The sequence below is a fragment of the Macaca fascicularis genome, chromosome 19 (assembly GCF_037993035.2).
Source record: "Macaca fascicularis isolate 582-1 chromosome 19, T2T-MFA8v1.1".
Lineage (NCBI taxonomy): Eukaryota > Metazoa > Chordata > Mammalia > Primates > Cercopithecidae > Macaca > Macaca fascicularis.
This window is the reverse complement of record NC_088393.1, coordinates 64,931,289-64,946,124: the sequence shown is the minus strand read 5'-3', so window position 1 is coordinate 64,946,124 and position 14,836 is coordinate 64,931,289. Positions and strand designations below refer to the sequence as shown.

General features: G+C 44.4%; 1 protein-coding gene and 1 long non-coding RNA gene across 2 annotated transcripts; both read right to left on the bottom strand.

The window, feature by feature from the left end:
- Positions 1-250: 250 nt before the first annotated feature.
- On the bottom strand, positions 251-3,895 carry USP29 (ubiquitin specific peptidase 29). Its single transcript, XM_005590493.4, has one exon. It carries the CDS (start codon positions 3,877-3,879, stop codon positions 1,141-1,143), a length of 2,739 nt encoding a protein of 912 aa, XP_005590550.3. The 5' UTR covers positions 3,880-3,895; the 3' UTR covers positions 251-1,140.
- A 6,591-nt stretch (positions 3,896-10,486) lies between these two features.
- Positions 10,487-14,227, bottom strand: LOC135968613 (uncharacterized). The gene is made up of 3 exons (XR_010583533.1): positions 13,835-14,227; positions 12,181-12,332; positions 10,487-10,587 (listed from the first exon to the last, which is right to left on the bottom strand). It is a non-coding gene; the product is annotated as an uncharacterized lncRNA (long non-coding RNA).
- Positions 14,228-14,836: the final 609 nt, after the last annotated feature.

The following is a 14,836-nucleotide window of genomic DNA, read 5'->3' as shown; positions in this document are numbered from 1 at the left end:
GGAGTTTCGCTTTTGTTGCCCCAGCTGGAGTGCAGTGGTGTGATCTCGGCTCACTGCAACCTCCATCTCCTGGGTTCCAGTGATTCTCCTGCCTCAGCCTCCCAAGTAGCTGGGACTACAGGTGCCCGCCACCATGCCCAGCTAATTTTCTATTTTTAGTACAGATGGGGTTTCACCATGTTGGTCAGGCTGGTCTCGAACTCCTGTCCTCCGGTGATCCGCCTGCCTTGGCCTCCCAAAGTGCTGGGATTACAGGTGTGAGCCACTGTGCCTGGCTGCTAAATTACTTTTTGTAGAGACAGGGTCTTGATATATTGCCCAGGCTGACTTTGAACTCGTCTGCTCAAGCAGTCCTTCCACCTTGGCCTCCCAAAGTGCTGGGATGACAGGCATGAGTGACAGTGCCCAGCCAGTTGGCCATGCTTTTTCTCTCACTGTCCGCCTGAGGATATGCTGCAGCACTCTCTAAGTTCCCCTCATAAATGCTCCGGACAGATCCCTCTGGTGTTTAGTGCTTCTTTCTTTGGAATCGCAACTGGCCTGATCTCAGAATGGTTTTGGGCACTCTCTTGTTGGAATTTCCCTGCTGCCACTTTTGGAGTGACTCTTACCTAGTCTTAGGTTCAGTGGGACAAAATAAAGGGAACGCAAAAAATCCAGTGAAAATCATTTATCTAACATAAACAATCCATATCAACAGTAGCAAAATACACCAAGATACTCCACACATTACCAGTGTTCTTCCAACTCTCATGAGCACTAGCATCTCCATCCGATTGCTGGCTCACACCTCCTGTTTCTGAGTCAGTTGGTCTGGAGGGGGCCCAAGAATTTGCTTTTCTAATCAGTCCCTAGCTGCTGCTGTTGCCGGTGGGAGAACAACATTTTGAAAACCATTGTGTCAACACATGAAGAGCACCATTCTAATCTTGTAGGGAAAATATGCATATGCACCTGAGTTCTGGGATCTAGGTGTCTGAAGCAGTTAAAATAGATATACCCCAAAATAAGTGTTTTTCATTGAGCTTTCATCCTGAGATACTTGTTCCTTCATTCTGAGTGAAGTACAGGATTCTTCTTGCAAGGATGAAGTGAGGCCGAGTGAGTTTGCCAAGCAGCTCTGTACAAAGAGTCGTCGTCTTATTCCCCCTGAGGGATCACTCCTGCCTGTGTGCTAAGTAGCCGAGAGTTCTCTGCCTTTCTTAAAAGCTCCTCAAAAATCCCATTGTGCATGTAGAAGAAGATATACCCAGAGTGAAGCCTCGCCTCCTGCATTTTGGTCTCTGAGATTTCTGATACACGTAGATCGTTGTATGTGAACCAGGCCTGCTTCTGAAAGTCATACACATCGCTGATGTAATGGCCTGAATTTGGGGAGCTCCCAATGTGGCTGACAACACTGATGAGTCTGTAGGCCTGGAGAGGATCCCCCATCTTCACGTTTCTTGTCAGTTCCTTGGCTTCACCTCTTGTGTTCTCTGTATCTAAAATGTTTTTGTTTCCTGGGTTATCACAACCCAATGCCTCGAGGTGGTTCAGGTCAGCCTGCTGAAGTCTTAATTCTGTAGACTGACTGGGGGTCTCCTCTGCATGTTCCTGGGCATCCAGTTTCCTAACACCTGGAGGTGGTGCCTGCTGAAGAAATTCCTCTATGATGCTCTCCTCAAAACACTGCTGGAACTGTTCAGTCATTCCTTGAGATCCTTCTGGAATCCTGTTTTCTTTACACTCATAAAAGCCATTGGTAGACTCCATGACACTGTCAAAATCAAACTCTACGAATGTATTGGTTTTCTCATACTTCTGAAGTTCTGGATGTTGAGGCACTTCTTGAAGATGAACCTCGACAAGCCTTGTGTCTGGGCTGCTGATCGGCTTCCCTCCATCTTCACATATCACAGGAAGAGAAATGTCTTCCTGGTCCATCAGTGAGTCAGCCACTGGAAGCTCCTGTTCACTTATTGCCCTATCTCTAAAGTGGACCAATTCTGACTCTAGTGCAGAACCATTTTCCAGGTCTCCCTGATGCTGCTCTTGGCTTTCTTCTCCACAGTCTCTCTGGGATCTTTGTAGGTCGGCATTCTTCTCTGGTTCAACGGGTAGAACCAGGGAATCACTGGATTCTGAGGTCAGCTTCATTGATGGTGTCAATGGGCTGGTGATCTCAGAAATCATCTCCTGAGAGACTTCCAGGACTTCACATTTCCCAACAGGTGCATTACTGCTCAAGGGAAGAGGTGGTTTGGTGCTTTCATTGCAATAAGAAGATAAGCTTAAATATTTGGGAATATAAACTTGCTCGTTATTCTTCACCAGCAACCAAGCATTGTTGAAGCTATAGCGTTTCAGATGAACGATAAGGACCCTGGAGAGCCTACTAAATGTATGCCTTGCAACACAACTCTTGTGCTTACACATCTCACAGTTATACTCAAGCTCTTCTTCTCTAAAGAAAAGATCTAAAGAATTCTGAATGGACAAAGGAAGTGGTTTTGTTTCTTGGTGCAGGTTGATGGAGAGATAATTGTTAGGTTCTACCTTGAGAACCGCATGACCACAGGCTTTACAGACAATGGAGAGCTGCAATTCAAACTCAAAATTAGCAACAACAGGACAAACAAACACTTTGGTGGCAGCACTACCAACATGCATTTGTGGAGATGAATTTTCATCCCCGCATTTTTTCCCAGTATTCAAAATGGCATTTAAGTTCTCCATGTCTTCTTTCAGCTGGTCTAAACACTGACCTAAAAACTCATGCGCATCATTCTGCATGTTGCCAGAAAATATTTCTGCAACTGCTGAAATGACTTTTTTAACATTCCCAAGTAATTCTCTCTTGATCTCTGTACTACAGAAATCTTTCAAAGCAAGCAGCTGGGTCAAGGTCATAATAAGAGCCTCAAAGGGAATATATTCCCATGGGACATCTTGAGTGAGTAAGTCATCAGCAAAAGACGGAATTGCAAACAGCGATTGTAAAATTGCATTCATGTAACAGGTGTTTCCCAAATTGGGGAACCCTTGCTGCAGTTGCTCTGAATGAGAGTCAAGAGGCACCTGGGCTTCGTTGCATCTCGGGTCATCCTGGCTGTGCGCTGGTTCTAATGGAAATGTCAAACCATTTTTGGCATCGAGAGTCTGGGTTGCAAGAACAGTCTCATCTAGGTTAGGATGTCCATTAGAGTTGGTCTTGAATGAAGGCCCGAGTTTCAAATCGCTAGCTTTTTCTAAATCCTCTAAACTTGATGGGTTCTTCCTATTGCTTTGTATATATTTCAAGGAATCTGTCTTATATTTCTTGTTTGGTACAGGGTTATGTTCCTTCAGAATGTCCTCATTCATCTGTAGACCAGATGCTAGTGGGTTTTTCTCCTTCCCACCTTGATTTTCTAATAACCCTTTTTTCACATGTGTTGGTGATTTTGACATAAACAAAGGCATCTTCTGATAACTTGGCTTGTTACAAATCCCGTAAAATGAAGTTTTGTCAATTTCCTTCAGCACATTCCTGCTTTCAAACACACTCCAATCATCATCAGGTTTCACGGGTTGCTGAAATTTGTTTTGATGTATTATGTCCAGGAACATATTCAACTGTTTAGCATCTCTGTAGGATAATTTGTCAATAAACAAGAACACATTGTTTTTCAAAGTTAAACGCAGGTGACTTTGTCTTTTTTTACAATGTCTAAGGACCACACTTCTAATGTTATTACTCAGCTGAAAAATTCTTATAAATTTTCCAGATTTGAAAGTGACCACCAGTTTAATTTCCTTTTTTCTTTGCACTGTTTCAATGAGAGCTTCTTTCAACTTAGTCATCCCAGTCCTCTGGCTCCAAATCTGGATGAATCCACGTACCTTTAGAGATATCATCCTTTCTTTATGTAACCTAAAGAAGAAAAGCACACATGCATTTTAACCAAAAATATATTAACAGTTATATTTTATGAAAAACCTCATCCACATATAATAATGATTTATTTTTCGTCTTCTTATGCTCTAAGTAAAACACTCTTTTGGGGAACTGCTCGTATTCTGAAGCTACGCCAGTTCTGTAGAAGACATAGACTGAGGGCACACACTCTTTCAAGGGAGCTGTTAGACGAGAAAGAAGATACAAATGGCCAACAGAGAGATGAACAGGTGTTCAACATCACTGCTCATCGAGAAATACAAATTTGGTTGGACATGGTGGCTCATGCCTGTAATCCTAGCACTCTGGGAGGCCAAGGTGGAAGGATCACTTGAGGCCAGAAGTTCAAAACCAGCATGGCAACATAGGGAGACCTCATCGCTACATAAACTTTTTTAAATTTAAAAAAGGGGAGGGGCCAAGATGGCCAAATAGGAACAGCTCCGGTCTCAGCTCCCAGCAAGACCAACGCAGAAGGGGGGCGACTTCTGCGTTTCCAACTGCGGTACCCGGTTCATCTCACTGGGACTGGTTAGGCAGCGGGTGCAACCCACAGAGGGTGAGCAGAAGCAGGGTGGGGCATTGCCTCACCTGGGACGTGCAAGGAGCCGGGGACCTCCCTCCCCCAGCCAAGGGAAGCCGTGAGGAACTGTGCTACTTGGCCCGGATACTACGCTTTTCCCACGGTTTTTGCAATCTGCAGATCAGGAGATTCCCTTGTGTACCTACACCACCAGGGCCCTGGGTTTCAAGCACAAAACTGGCCAGTTGTTTGGGCAGACACCGAGCTAGCTGCAGGAGTTTTTTTTTTTTTTTTTGTACCCCAGTGGTGCCTGAAACCCCAGTGAGACAGAACCATTCACTCCCCTGGAAAGGGGACTGAAGCCAGGGGTCCAAGTGGTCTCACTCAGCAGGTCCCACTCCCACAGAGCCCAGCAAGCTAAGAACCGCTGGCTTGAAACTCTGCCAGTGCAGCAGTCTGAAGTTGACCTGGAATGATGGAGCTTGGTTGGGGGAGGGGCATCCGTGATTATTGAGGCTTTAGTAGACACTTTTCCCTGGACAGTACTAAGGAGGGTGAGAGGTTTGGACTGGGCAAAATTCACCACAGCGTGGCAAAGCAGCTGTGGCCAGACTGCTTCTCTAGATTCCTACTCACTGGGCGGGACATCTCTGAAGGAAGGGTAACAGTCCCAGTCAGGGGCTTACAGATAAAATCCCCATCTCCCTGGGATAGAGCAGCTGGGGAAGGGGTGGCTGTGGGCACACAGCTTCAGCAGATTTAATCTTTCCCACCTGGTGGCTCTGAAGAGAGCAACTGATCCTGATAAGAGGGATTTCCCAGCACAACAGCTCTGCTAAGGGACAGGCTGCCTCCTCAAGAGGGGCCCTGATGCCCGTGCCTCCTAACTGGGAAGACACCTCCCAACAGGGGTTGACAGACACCTCACACAGGAGAGCTCTGGCTGGCATCAGGCTGGTGCCCCTCTGGGACAAAGCTTCCAGAGGAAGGAACAGGCAGCAATCTTTGCTGTTCTGCAGCCTCCACTGGTGATGCCCAAGTGTACAGAGTCTGGAGTGGACCCCCAGCAAACTGCAGCAGACCTGCAGAAGAGGGGCCTGACTGTTAGAAGAGAAACTAACAAACAGAAAGCAACAACATCATGAACAAAAAAGACCCCCACACAATAACCCCATCCAAAGGTCATCAGCCTCAAAGATCAACGGTAGATAAATCCACGAAGATGAGGAAAAACCAGCACAAAAACGCTGAAAAATCCAAAAAACAGAATGTCTCTTCTCCAAATGATCGCCAATTCCTCTCCAAGGAGGGCACAAAACTGGATGGAGAATGAGATTGACGAATTGATAGAAGTAGGCTTCAGAAGGTGGGTAATAACAAACTCCTCTGAGCTAAAGGAGCATGTTCTAACCCAATGCAAGGAAGCTAAGAACCTTGATAAAATGCTACAGGAATTGTTAATTAGAATAACCAGTTTAGAGAGGAACATAAATGACCTGATGGAGCTGAAAAACACAGCAAGAGAACTTTGTGAAGCATACACAAGTATCAATAGCCAAATCGATCAAGTGGAAGAAAGGATATCAGAGACTGAAGATCAACTTAATGAAATAAAGCATGAAGACAAGACTAGAGGAAAAAAAACGAAAAGGAATGAACAAAGGCTCCAAGAAATATGGGACTACGTGAAAAGACCAAACCTACGTTTCACTGGTGTACCTGAAAGTGACGGGGAGAAGGGAACCAAGTTGGAAAACACACTTCAGGATGTTATCCAGGAGAACTTCCCCAACATAGCAAGACAGGCCAACATTCAAATTCAGGAAATACAGAGAATATCACAAAGATACTCCTTGAGAAGAGCAACCGTAAGACACATAATCATCAGATTCTCCAAGGTTGAAACAAAGGAAAAAAATGTTAAGAGCAGCCAGAGAGAAAGGTCAGGTTACCTACAAAGGGAAGCCCATCAGATTAATAGTGGATTGCTGCAGAAACCCTACAGGCCAGAAGAGAGTGGGGGCCAATATTCAACATTCTTAAAGAATTTTCAACCCTGAATTTCACATCCAGCCAAACTAAGCTTCATAAGTGAAGAAGAAATAAAATCCTCTACAGACAAGCAAATGCTGAGGGATTTTGTCACCACCAGGCCTGCCTTACAAGAGCTCCTGGAGGAAGCACTAAATATGGAAAGGAAAGCTGGTACCAGCCACTGCAAAAACACACCAAAATATAAAGACCAATGGGACAGAAGAAACTGCATCAACTAATGTGCAAAATAACCAGCTAGCATCACGACGACAGGATCAAATTCACACATAACAATCTTAACCTTAAATGTAAATGGGCTAAATGCCTCCAATTAAAAGATACACACTGGCAAATTGGATAAAGAGTCAGGACTCATTGGTGTGCTATATTCAGGAGATCTGTCTCATGTGCAAAGACACACATAGGCTCAAAATAAAGGGATGGAGGAATATTTGCCAAGCAAATGGAAAGAAAAAAAAAAAAAAAAAAAAAAAGAGGAGGGGCTGCAATCCTTGTCTCTGATAAAACAGACTTTAAACCAACCAAGATAAAAAAGACAGAGGGGCATTACATAATGGTAAAGGGATCAATGCAACAAGAAGAGCTAACTATCCTAAATATATATGCACCCAATACAGGAGTATCCAGATTCATACAGCAAGTTCTCAGAGACCTACAAAGAGGCTTAGACTCCCACACGATAATAGTGGGAGACTTTAACATCCCACTGTCAATATTAGACAGATCAATGAGACAGAAAATTAGCCAGGATATTCAGGACTTAAACTCAGCTCTGGACCAAGCGGATCTAATAGACATCTACATAACTCTCCACCCTAAATCAACAGAATATACATTCTTCTCAGCACCACATAGCACTGATTCTAAAATCTACCACATAATTGGAAGCAAAACACCCCTCAGCAAATGCAAAAGAACTGAAGTCATAACAAACAAGCTCTAGGCTGGGTGCGGTGGCTCACGCCTGTGATCCTAGCACTTTGGGAGGCCAAGGCTGGGGGATCACGAGGTCAGGAGATCGAGACCATCCTGGCCAACATGGTGAAACCATCTCTACTAAAAAAATACAAAAAATTAGCTGGGCGTGGTGGCGGGCACCAGTAGTCCCAGCTACTCGGGAGGCTGAGGCAGGAGAATGGCGTGAACCCGGGAGGTGGAGCTTGCAGTGAGCTTGCACGAAATCGTGCCACTACACTCCAGCCTGGGGGACAGAGTGAAACTGTTTCACAAGAAAAAAAAAAAAATTAGTTAATTAAAAAATAAAAGCTCTCAGACCACAGTGCAATCAAATTAGAACTCAGGATTAAGAAACTCACTAACCCACACAACTACACGGAAATGAACAACCTGACCCTGAATGACTACTGGGTAAATAACGAAATTAAGGCAAAAATAAAGAAGTTCTGTCTGGAAGTGGTGGCTCATACCTGTAATCCCAGCACTTTGGGAGGCTGAGGCAGGTGGATCACTTGAGGTCAGGAGTTCAAGACTAGCCTGGCCAATATGGTGAAACCCCATCTCCACTAAAAACACAAAAATTAGCCAGATGTGGTGGTGCATGCCTGTAATCCCAGCTACTCTGGAGCCTGAGGCAGGAGGATCACTTGAACCTGGGGGGCGAAGCTTGTAGTGAGCCACGATTGTGCTACTGCACTCCTGCCTGAGTGACAGAGTGAAACTCTGTCTCAGAAAAAAAAAAAAAAGGAAAAATAAAAATAAAGAAATAAAGAAATTCTTTGAAACCAATGAGAACAAAAGGACAACATACCAGAATCTCTGAGACACATTTAAAGCAGTGTTAAGAAGGACATTTATAGCACTAAATGCCCATATCAGAAAGCTGGAAAGGTCTGAATCAACACCCTAACATCACAATTGAAAGCACTAGGGAAGCAAGAGCAAACAAATTCAAAAGCTAGCAGAAGACAAGAAATAACTAAGATCAGAGCAGAACTGAAGGAGATGGAGACACGAAAACCCTTCAAAAAAATCAATGAATCCAGGAGCTGGATTTTTGAAAAGATTAACAAAATAGATGGTTAGCCAGCCTAATAAAGAAGAAAAGAGAGAAGAATCAAATAGACAATAAAAAATGATAAAGGGGATATCACCACTGATGCCACAGAAATACAAACTACCATCAGAGAATACTACAAACACCTCTGCGCAAATAAACTAGAAAATCTAGAAGAAATGGATAAATTCCTGGACACATGTACCCTCCCAAGACTAAATCACGAAGAAGCCGAACCCCTGAACAGACCAATAACAAGTTCTGAAATTAAGGCAGTAATTAATAGCCTAACAACCAAAAAAAGCCCAGGACCAGATGGATTGACAGCCGAATTCTACCAGACGTACAAAGAGGAGCTGGTACCATTCCTTCTGAAACTATTCCAAACAATAGAAATATAGGGACTCCTCCCTAACTCATTTTATGAGGCCAGGATCATCCTGATACCAAAATCTGACAGAGACACAACAAAATAAGACAATTTCAGGCCAATATCCCTGATAAACATCAATGCAAAAATCCTCAATAAAATACTGGCAAACAGAATCCAGCAGCACATCAAAAAGCTTATCCACCATGATCAAGTCGGCTTCATCCCTGGGATGCAAGGCTGGTTCAACATAAGCAAATCAATAAATGTAATCTAGCATATAAACAGAACTAATGACAAAAACCATATGATTATCTCAATAGATGCAGAAAAGGCCTTCGATAAAATTCAACATCGTTTCATGCTAAAAACTTTCAATAAACTGGGAATTGACGGAACATATCCCAAAATAATAAGAGCTATTTGTGACAAACCCATAGCCAATACCATATTGAATGGGCAAAAACTGGAAGCATTCCCTTTGAAAACCTGCACAAGGGCGGGCACAGTGGCTCACACCTGTAATCCCAGCACTTTAGGAGGCTGAGGTGGGCGGATCACCTGAGGTCAGGAGTTCAAGACCAGCCTGGCCAACATGGTGAAACCGCGTCTCTTCTAAAAAGTACAAAAAGTTAGCCAGGTGTGGTGGCAGGCACCTGTAATATCAGCTACTTGAGGCTGAGGCAGGATAACTGCTTGAACCCCAGAGGCGGAGGTTGCAGTGAGCTGAGATCACGCCACTGCACTCCAGCCTGGGCAACAAGAGTGGAAACTCCGTATCAAAAAAGGAAAATGAAAATTAAAACTATACCTGATGAGTTATCATTCGCTGTCATATTTGGACTGGAGTGGATTGCAGAAGTTGGAAAACATGAAGGAAAACTGGAATACTATTAGGAAGAATTGATGGGGCAGAGAGTAAATGCTGGATATACAACCAGTAGTGTCAACACAGGGAGTACGGGCCGGGTGTGGTGGCTCATGCCTGTAATCCCAGCACTTTGGGAGGTCGAGGCAGACAGATCACCTGAGGTCAGGAGTTTGAGAGCAGCCTGGCCAACATGGTGAAACCCGGTCTCTACTAAAAATACAAAAATTAGCCGGGCATGGTGGTGGGCGCCTATAGTGCCAGCTACTCGGGAGGCTGAGGCAGGAGAATTGCTTGAACCCTGGAGGTGGAGGTTGCAGTGAGCCAAGATCTCGCCACTGCACTCCAGCCGGGGCAACAGAGTGAGACTCTGTCTCAAGAAAACACAAAACACAAAAAACAAACAAACAAACAAAAAAACAGGGAGTAAGGAAAGGGAGTAAGATGGCGAGTTGTTGTGCTAGCTAATTAGCAATACTGAGGTGGGGAGAGAGACAGAGAAAGGGAATTATGAAGAGTGAAAAAAAAAAACATGGAGGAAAAGACATCTCAAAACACAAACAGAGATTTCAGAAAAAATAAAAAATATCTCTCTTAATTTGCTCCCTCCCCTTACTCATTTGCCTATTTCTCTCCAGGCAATCAGGAATGCCTACTTGCTTCTAACGTTCCAATTTCAGGAAAAGCAGTGAAATCCCAATGAAACCAACAGAAAAAATTGCCCTTTGCCTACTCACAGTTGTTTCCGAAGAAACTTGAGTCAATTTACGGAAGTTTAAGCTTTGGAGAGCTGTCCATGGTCACACTGCAGGCAGAGCCCTGACTGCCACGGCTGTTACTAGAAAGAAAGAAAAAGGTCAGAGTCCTGAAAATGAGCTTTATTTAAAAAGTCTGCACATAGTCCCAACCATCTTTCGTGTTAATTTATTGCATTATATCTTAGAAACTGGGAAAACCAACCTTCCTCCAAAATCCTTTACGTTAATTCAATCTGGGAGAAAACCTGGTGTGTTAATGGGATTATCTCTAGATGCATTCCTAAAAGCGCCCCTCCCCAATTACACAGATTAGATTAGTATATCAACCAACCTCACATTCATTGGTTTTCTTGGAACTCTGCCACAACCAGACTTTCTAACATTTGTTGCCTGATAAACCCTGTAATTTATGGGTCTCTACCTTAAAGACTAGTTCTGACTTTGCTCACCTAGAACTCTAAGCATCTTTATTTTTTCCTTGTTACAAAGAGGCACTACAGAGAGGATGCACAGAGATCACACATTGTACATTCCAATTTCCAGGATTCCAAGCCTGGCTTCACCACTTACTGCTTTTATAATATGAAGGCTGAAACTCAACGCTCCTGAGTCTTAGTTTCACATAAGTGAAAATGGGGCAGCAATAATAACAGCGACTTCTTAGGATAAGCCATTGGGCTAAAATGGCTCAAAATCATGTCTGCACATAAGTAATTACCATAATTGTCAACATCATATTCCTATTGCTAATTCTAAGAATATATTAAACTACAGGGATGCCTCATATGGAGAAAATTAAGTCTCCATCATGGGAGGAAAGGGAGTTTAGTGACATTTATTACAGGTTTATTGTTTGTTGTACTATATCAGTCTGTATGATTTACATGCCTTAATATAATTTAATTCTGCAAGTGACCATATGATATTCAATTTTATTACATTTAACATAGTAAGAAAACTGAGGTCCAAATACATTATTAATACATTAAGGGACTTTTAGGAGTCAATTCAGCTAAAGAAACAGGGATGTGCAGTTAGAAATGGCTGCAGTTGATGGGTGCCCACATTTCTTCAAGGTAGGGCATGAACTATACTATGCCAAACCCAGCAAACCGTGTGGGAAGCAGAAAATCTTCCATGATTATAATTAATGTGTCCTCCGTTTCCCGAGAGATCCTAACATAATATCTAGAGTGTGAAGAAAAGTCCCTCTATTTCATCCTGTTGCTGCTGATAAATTAGTGCCTCTTTAGGGAAACTTCACCCTCACTGGACCTTAAATTTAATGAAAGGAGGAATCACAAAAATTAGAGTGATCTCTAATTTTAACTCAGCTTTTCCCTGAGCTGAGTTCAAAAGACAGATAGCCTTTATCATTTTCATTTTGAATGCATGCTCTTTTCTGAAGATGCCAGTATCCAATGCCACAGAAAACAGAAAACTATCCCTCAAAATAAAAACCCGGAATCAGGATTTTCTAATTTACAATTCAGCCTCATAAAGGGTAGGAGATGAAATTCCCCTCGTCACAATATCTGACAATATCTTTAGGGCATTAAGTTTAGAAAAACCCTCCTTCCAACACACACACACACACACATACACACACACACACACACACACGCACACACACATCCCATCACCCAAACAAGCAAACCTTGAATGAAACTTACAGTTCGGAGAGCTGTTCTGGGTGAGAGTGGACGATAATTCTTTTTTCAGAAATGAGATCTTGCTATGTTGCCCAGGGTGGTCCCAAACTCCTGGCCTCAAGAGATCCTCCAGCCTCAGCCTTCCAAAGTGCCTGGATTAGACTCCATAGTGCCTGGATGAGAATGGATGAAAGTTGAGTCTGACAGGGATTACGATGTTCCGACCTTTTATTCCCAGGTGGCTCCACCCATATCATGGGTTTTTCCAGGACATACGTTTCTTGATTAACTCATCTCTGTGTAAGAGTTTAAAACATTTGTCTAGAAAAGGCTAGCTAGGTCTACTACATTTCTAGACATTCTACTACATTTCTAGACAAATGTTTTAAACTTTATTTATTTCAATTTGTAAGTTAAAACTTTTATTTAGAAGTCATTGCAAATATACATAAGAATTGCAAGATTAGTAGAAATAACTCATATTCCCTTCACCCAAATTTACCAATTGTGTATATTTTGCCACGTGTCTGCTTTCTCTCTCCCTCTTTTGATGTTTTTTCTTTCTTTCTTTCCATCTATCTATCTATCTATCTATCTATCTATCTATCTATTTTTTAATAAAGACGAGGTCTCGCTATGTTGCCCAGGTCTGGAACTCCTGACCTCCAGTAATCCATCCCTCTCGGCCTCCCAAAGTGCTGGGATTATAGGCGTGAGCCACCGTGCCCAGTTAGATGTTCAAGTCCCTTATATAAAATGATATTATTTTACTCCAATTAATGTTTACCTGTTTTCCTTGTAGTAACCGTCCTTTTTGTTTTACATATATATAAGTATGTATATATTAAACATATATATAGCCTACATTTTCAACACGTGTAACAGATGTGGATAGTTTCAAAAAGATCATTTTACGTTCTAGTGGTTACCCTGCTTGACCAGAGTGTACTACTTTTATTTTTCTATTGCAGTGCATTTTCTTTTCTTTTCTTTTTTTTTTGGCGGGGGGCAGAGCAGGCGCGGGGACGGAGTCTCACTCTGTCACCCAGGCTGGAGTTTAATGGCGCAATCTCGGCTCACTGCAGCCTCTGCTTCCCGGGTTCAAGTGATTCTCCTGCCTAAGCAAGTAGCTAGGATTACAGGCGCCCGCCACCACACCTGGCTAATTTTTTGTATTTTTAGTAGAGACGGGGTTTCTCTATGTTGCCCAGACTGGTCTTGAACTCCTGACCTCAGGTGATCCACCTGCCTTGGCCTCCCAAAGTGCTGGAGTTACAGGCGTGAGCCACCGTGCCCGGCCTTTTTTTATTTTTATTTTTGAGACGGAGTCTTTCGCTTTGTTGCCCAGGCTGGAGTGCAGTGATGTGATCTCGGCTCACTGCAACCTCCACCTCCCGGGTTCAAGCAGTTCTGTCTCAGCCTCCCGAGTAGCTGGGATGACAGGCACCGACCATCATGCTCAGCTAATTTTGTGTTTTTAATAGAGACTGGGTTTCACCTTGTTGGTCAGGCTGGTCTCTAACCCCTGACCTCAGGTGATCCACCCGCCTCGGCCTCCCAAAGTGCTGGGATGACAGGAGTGAGCCACCGACCCAGCCCTTTTTTTCTTTTATATACTTTTTGAGACAGGGTCTTGCTCTGTTTCCCAGGCTGGAATGCAGGGGTGTGATCATACCTCACTACAGCCTTGATCCCCGAGGCTCAAGTCATCCTCCAACCTCTGCCTCCCGACTATCTGACACTACAGGCGTGGGGTAATTTTTAAAGTTTTTTGAGACATAGTCTCACTTTGCCGCCCAGGCTGGAGTGCAGTGGCGCGATCTCAGCTAGCTAATTTTTAAATTTTTTGTAGAGATGGGGGGGGAGGGTCTCACTATGTTGCCCAGGCTGGTCTCCAACTCCTGGGCGCAGGCGATCCTCCCGCCTCGGCCTCCCAAAGTGCTGGGATTACAGGCATGAGCCTGGCCAGCATTTTCTGTTTGGATGTTTTTACGTAACCGGAGTCGTCATGATGGAGGTACAGTTCCTTGGACTTCCGGCTCCCGGGCTCTGGAAATCTCAGCTCGGACCCGCCCCTTCCGGCGCCGCCTCCCCCGAGTCTCCCGGCAACATAAGAGTTCCGGGCTCCACACGCTGCGTCTGCGCAGTGCCGGGCTGAGGCCTCCAGAAATGTGGGACTCGGGGCGGGCTCCAGCGTAGCCAGGGAACATGGAGTTGCTGGCCTAGAGCGGGTGGGGCCTAAAGGCGGGAGTTAGGGTTCAGAGAAAACCAGCCCAGGGGCGGGTTCCCTCCGCTACCCATTCAGCCTCAAGCAAGGTGGGGTGTGGTAGGCGGGCTGGTGCCAGAAACTACGCCAGCAGTTGTTAGTAACAGTCATCCCCGCCGGGCGCGGTGGCTCACGCCTGTCATCCCAGCACTTTGGAAGGCAGAGGAGGGCGGATCACCTGAGGTCAGGAGTTTGAGACCAGCCTGACCAACGTGGCGAAACCCCGTCTGTACTAAAAATACAAAAATTAGCTGGGCATTGTGGTGCGTGCCTGTAGTCCCGGCTACTCGGGAGGCTGAGGCAGGAGAATCGCTTGAACCCGGGAGGCGGAGGTTGCAGTGAGCCGAGATGGCGCCATTGTACTCCAGCCTGGGCGACAGAGAGAGGCTCTGTCTCAAAACAACAACAACA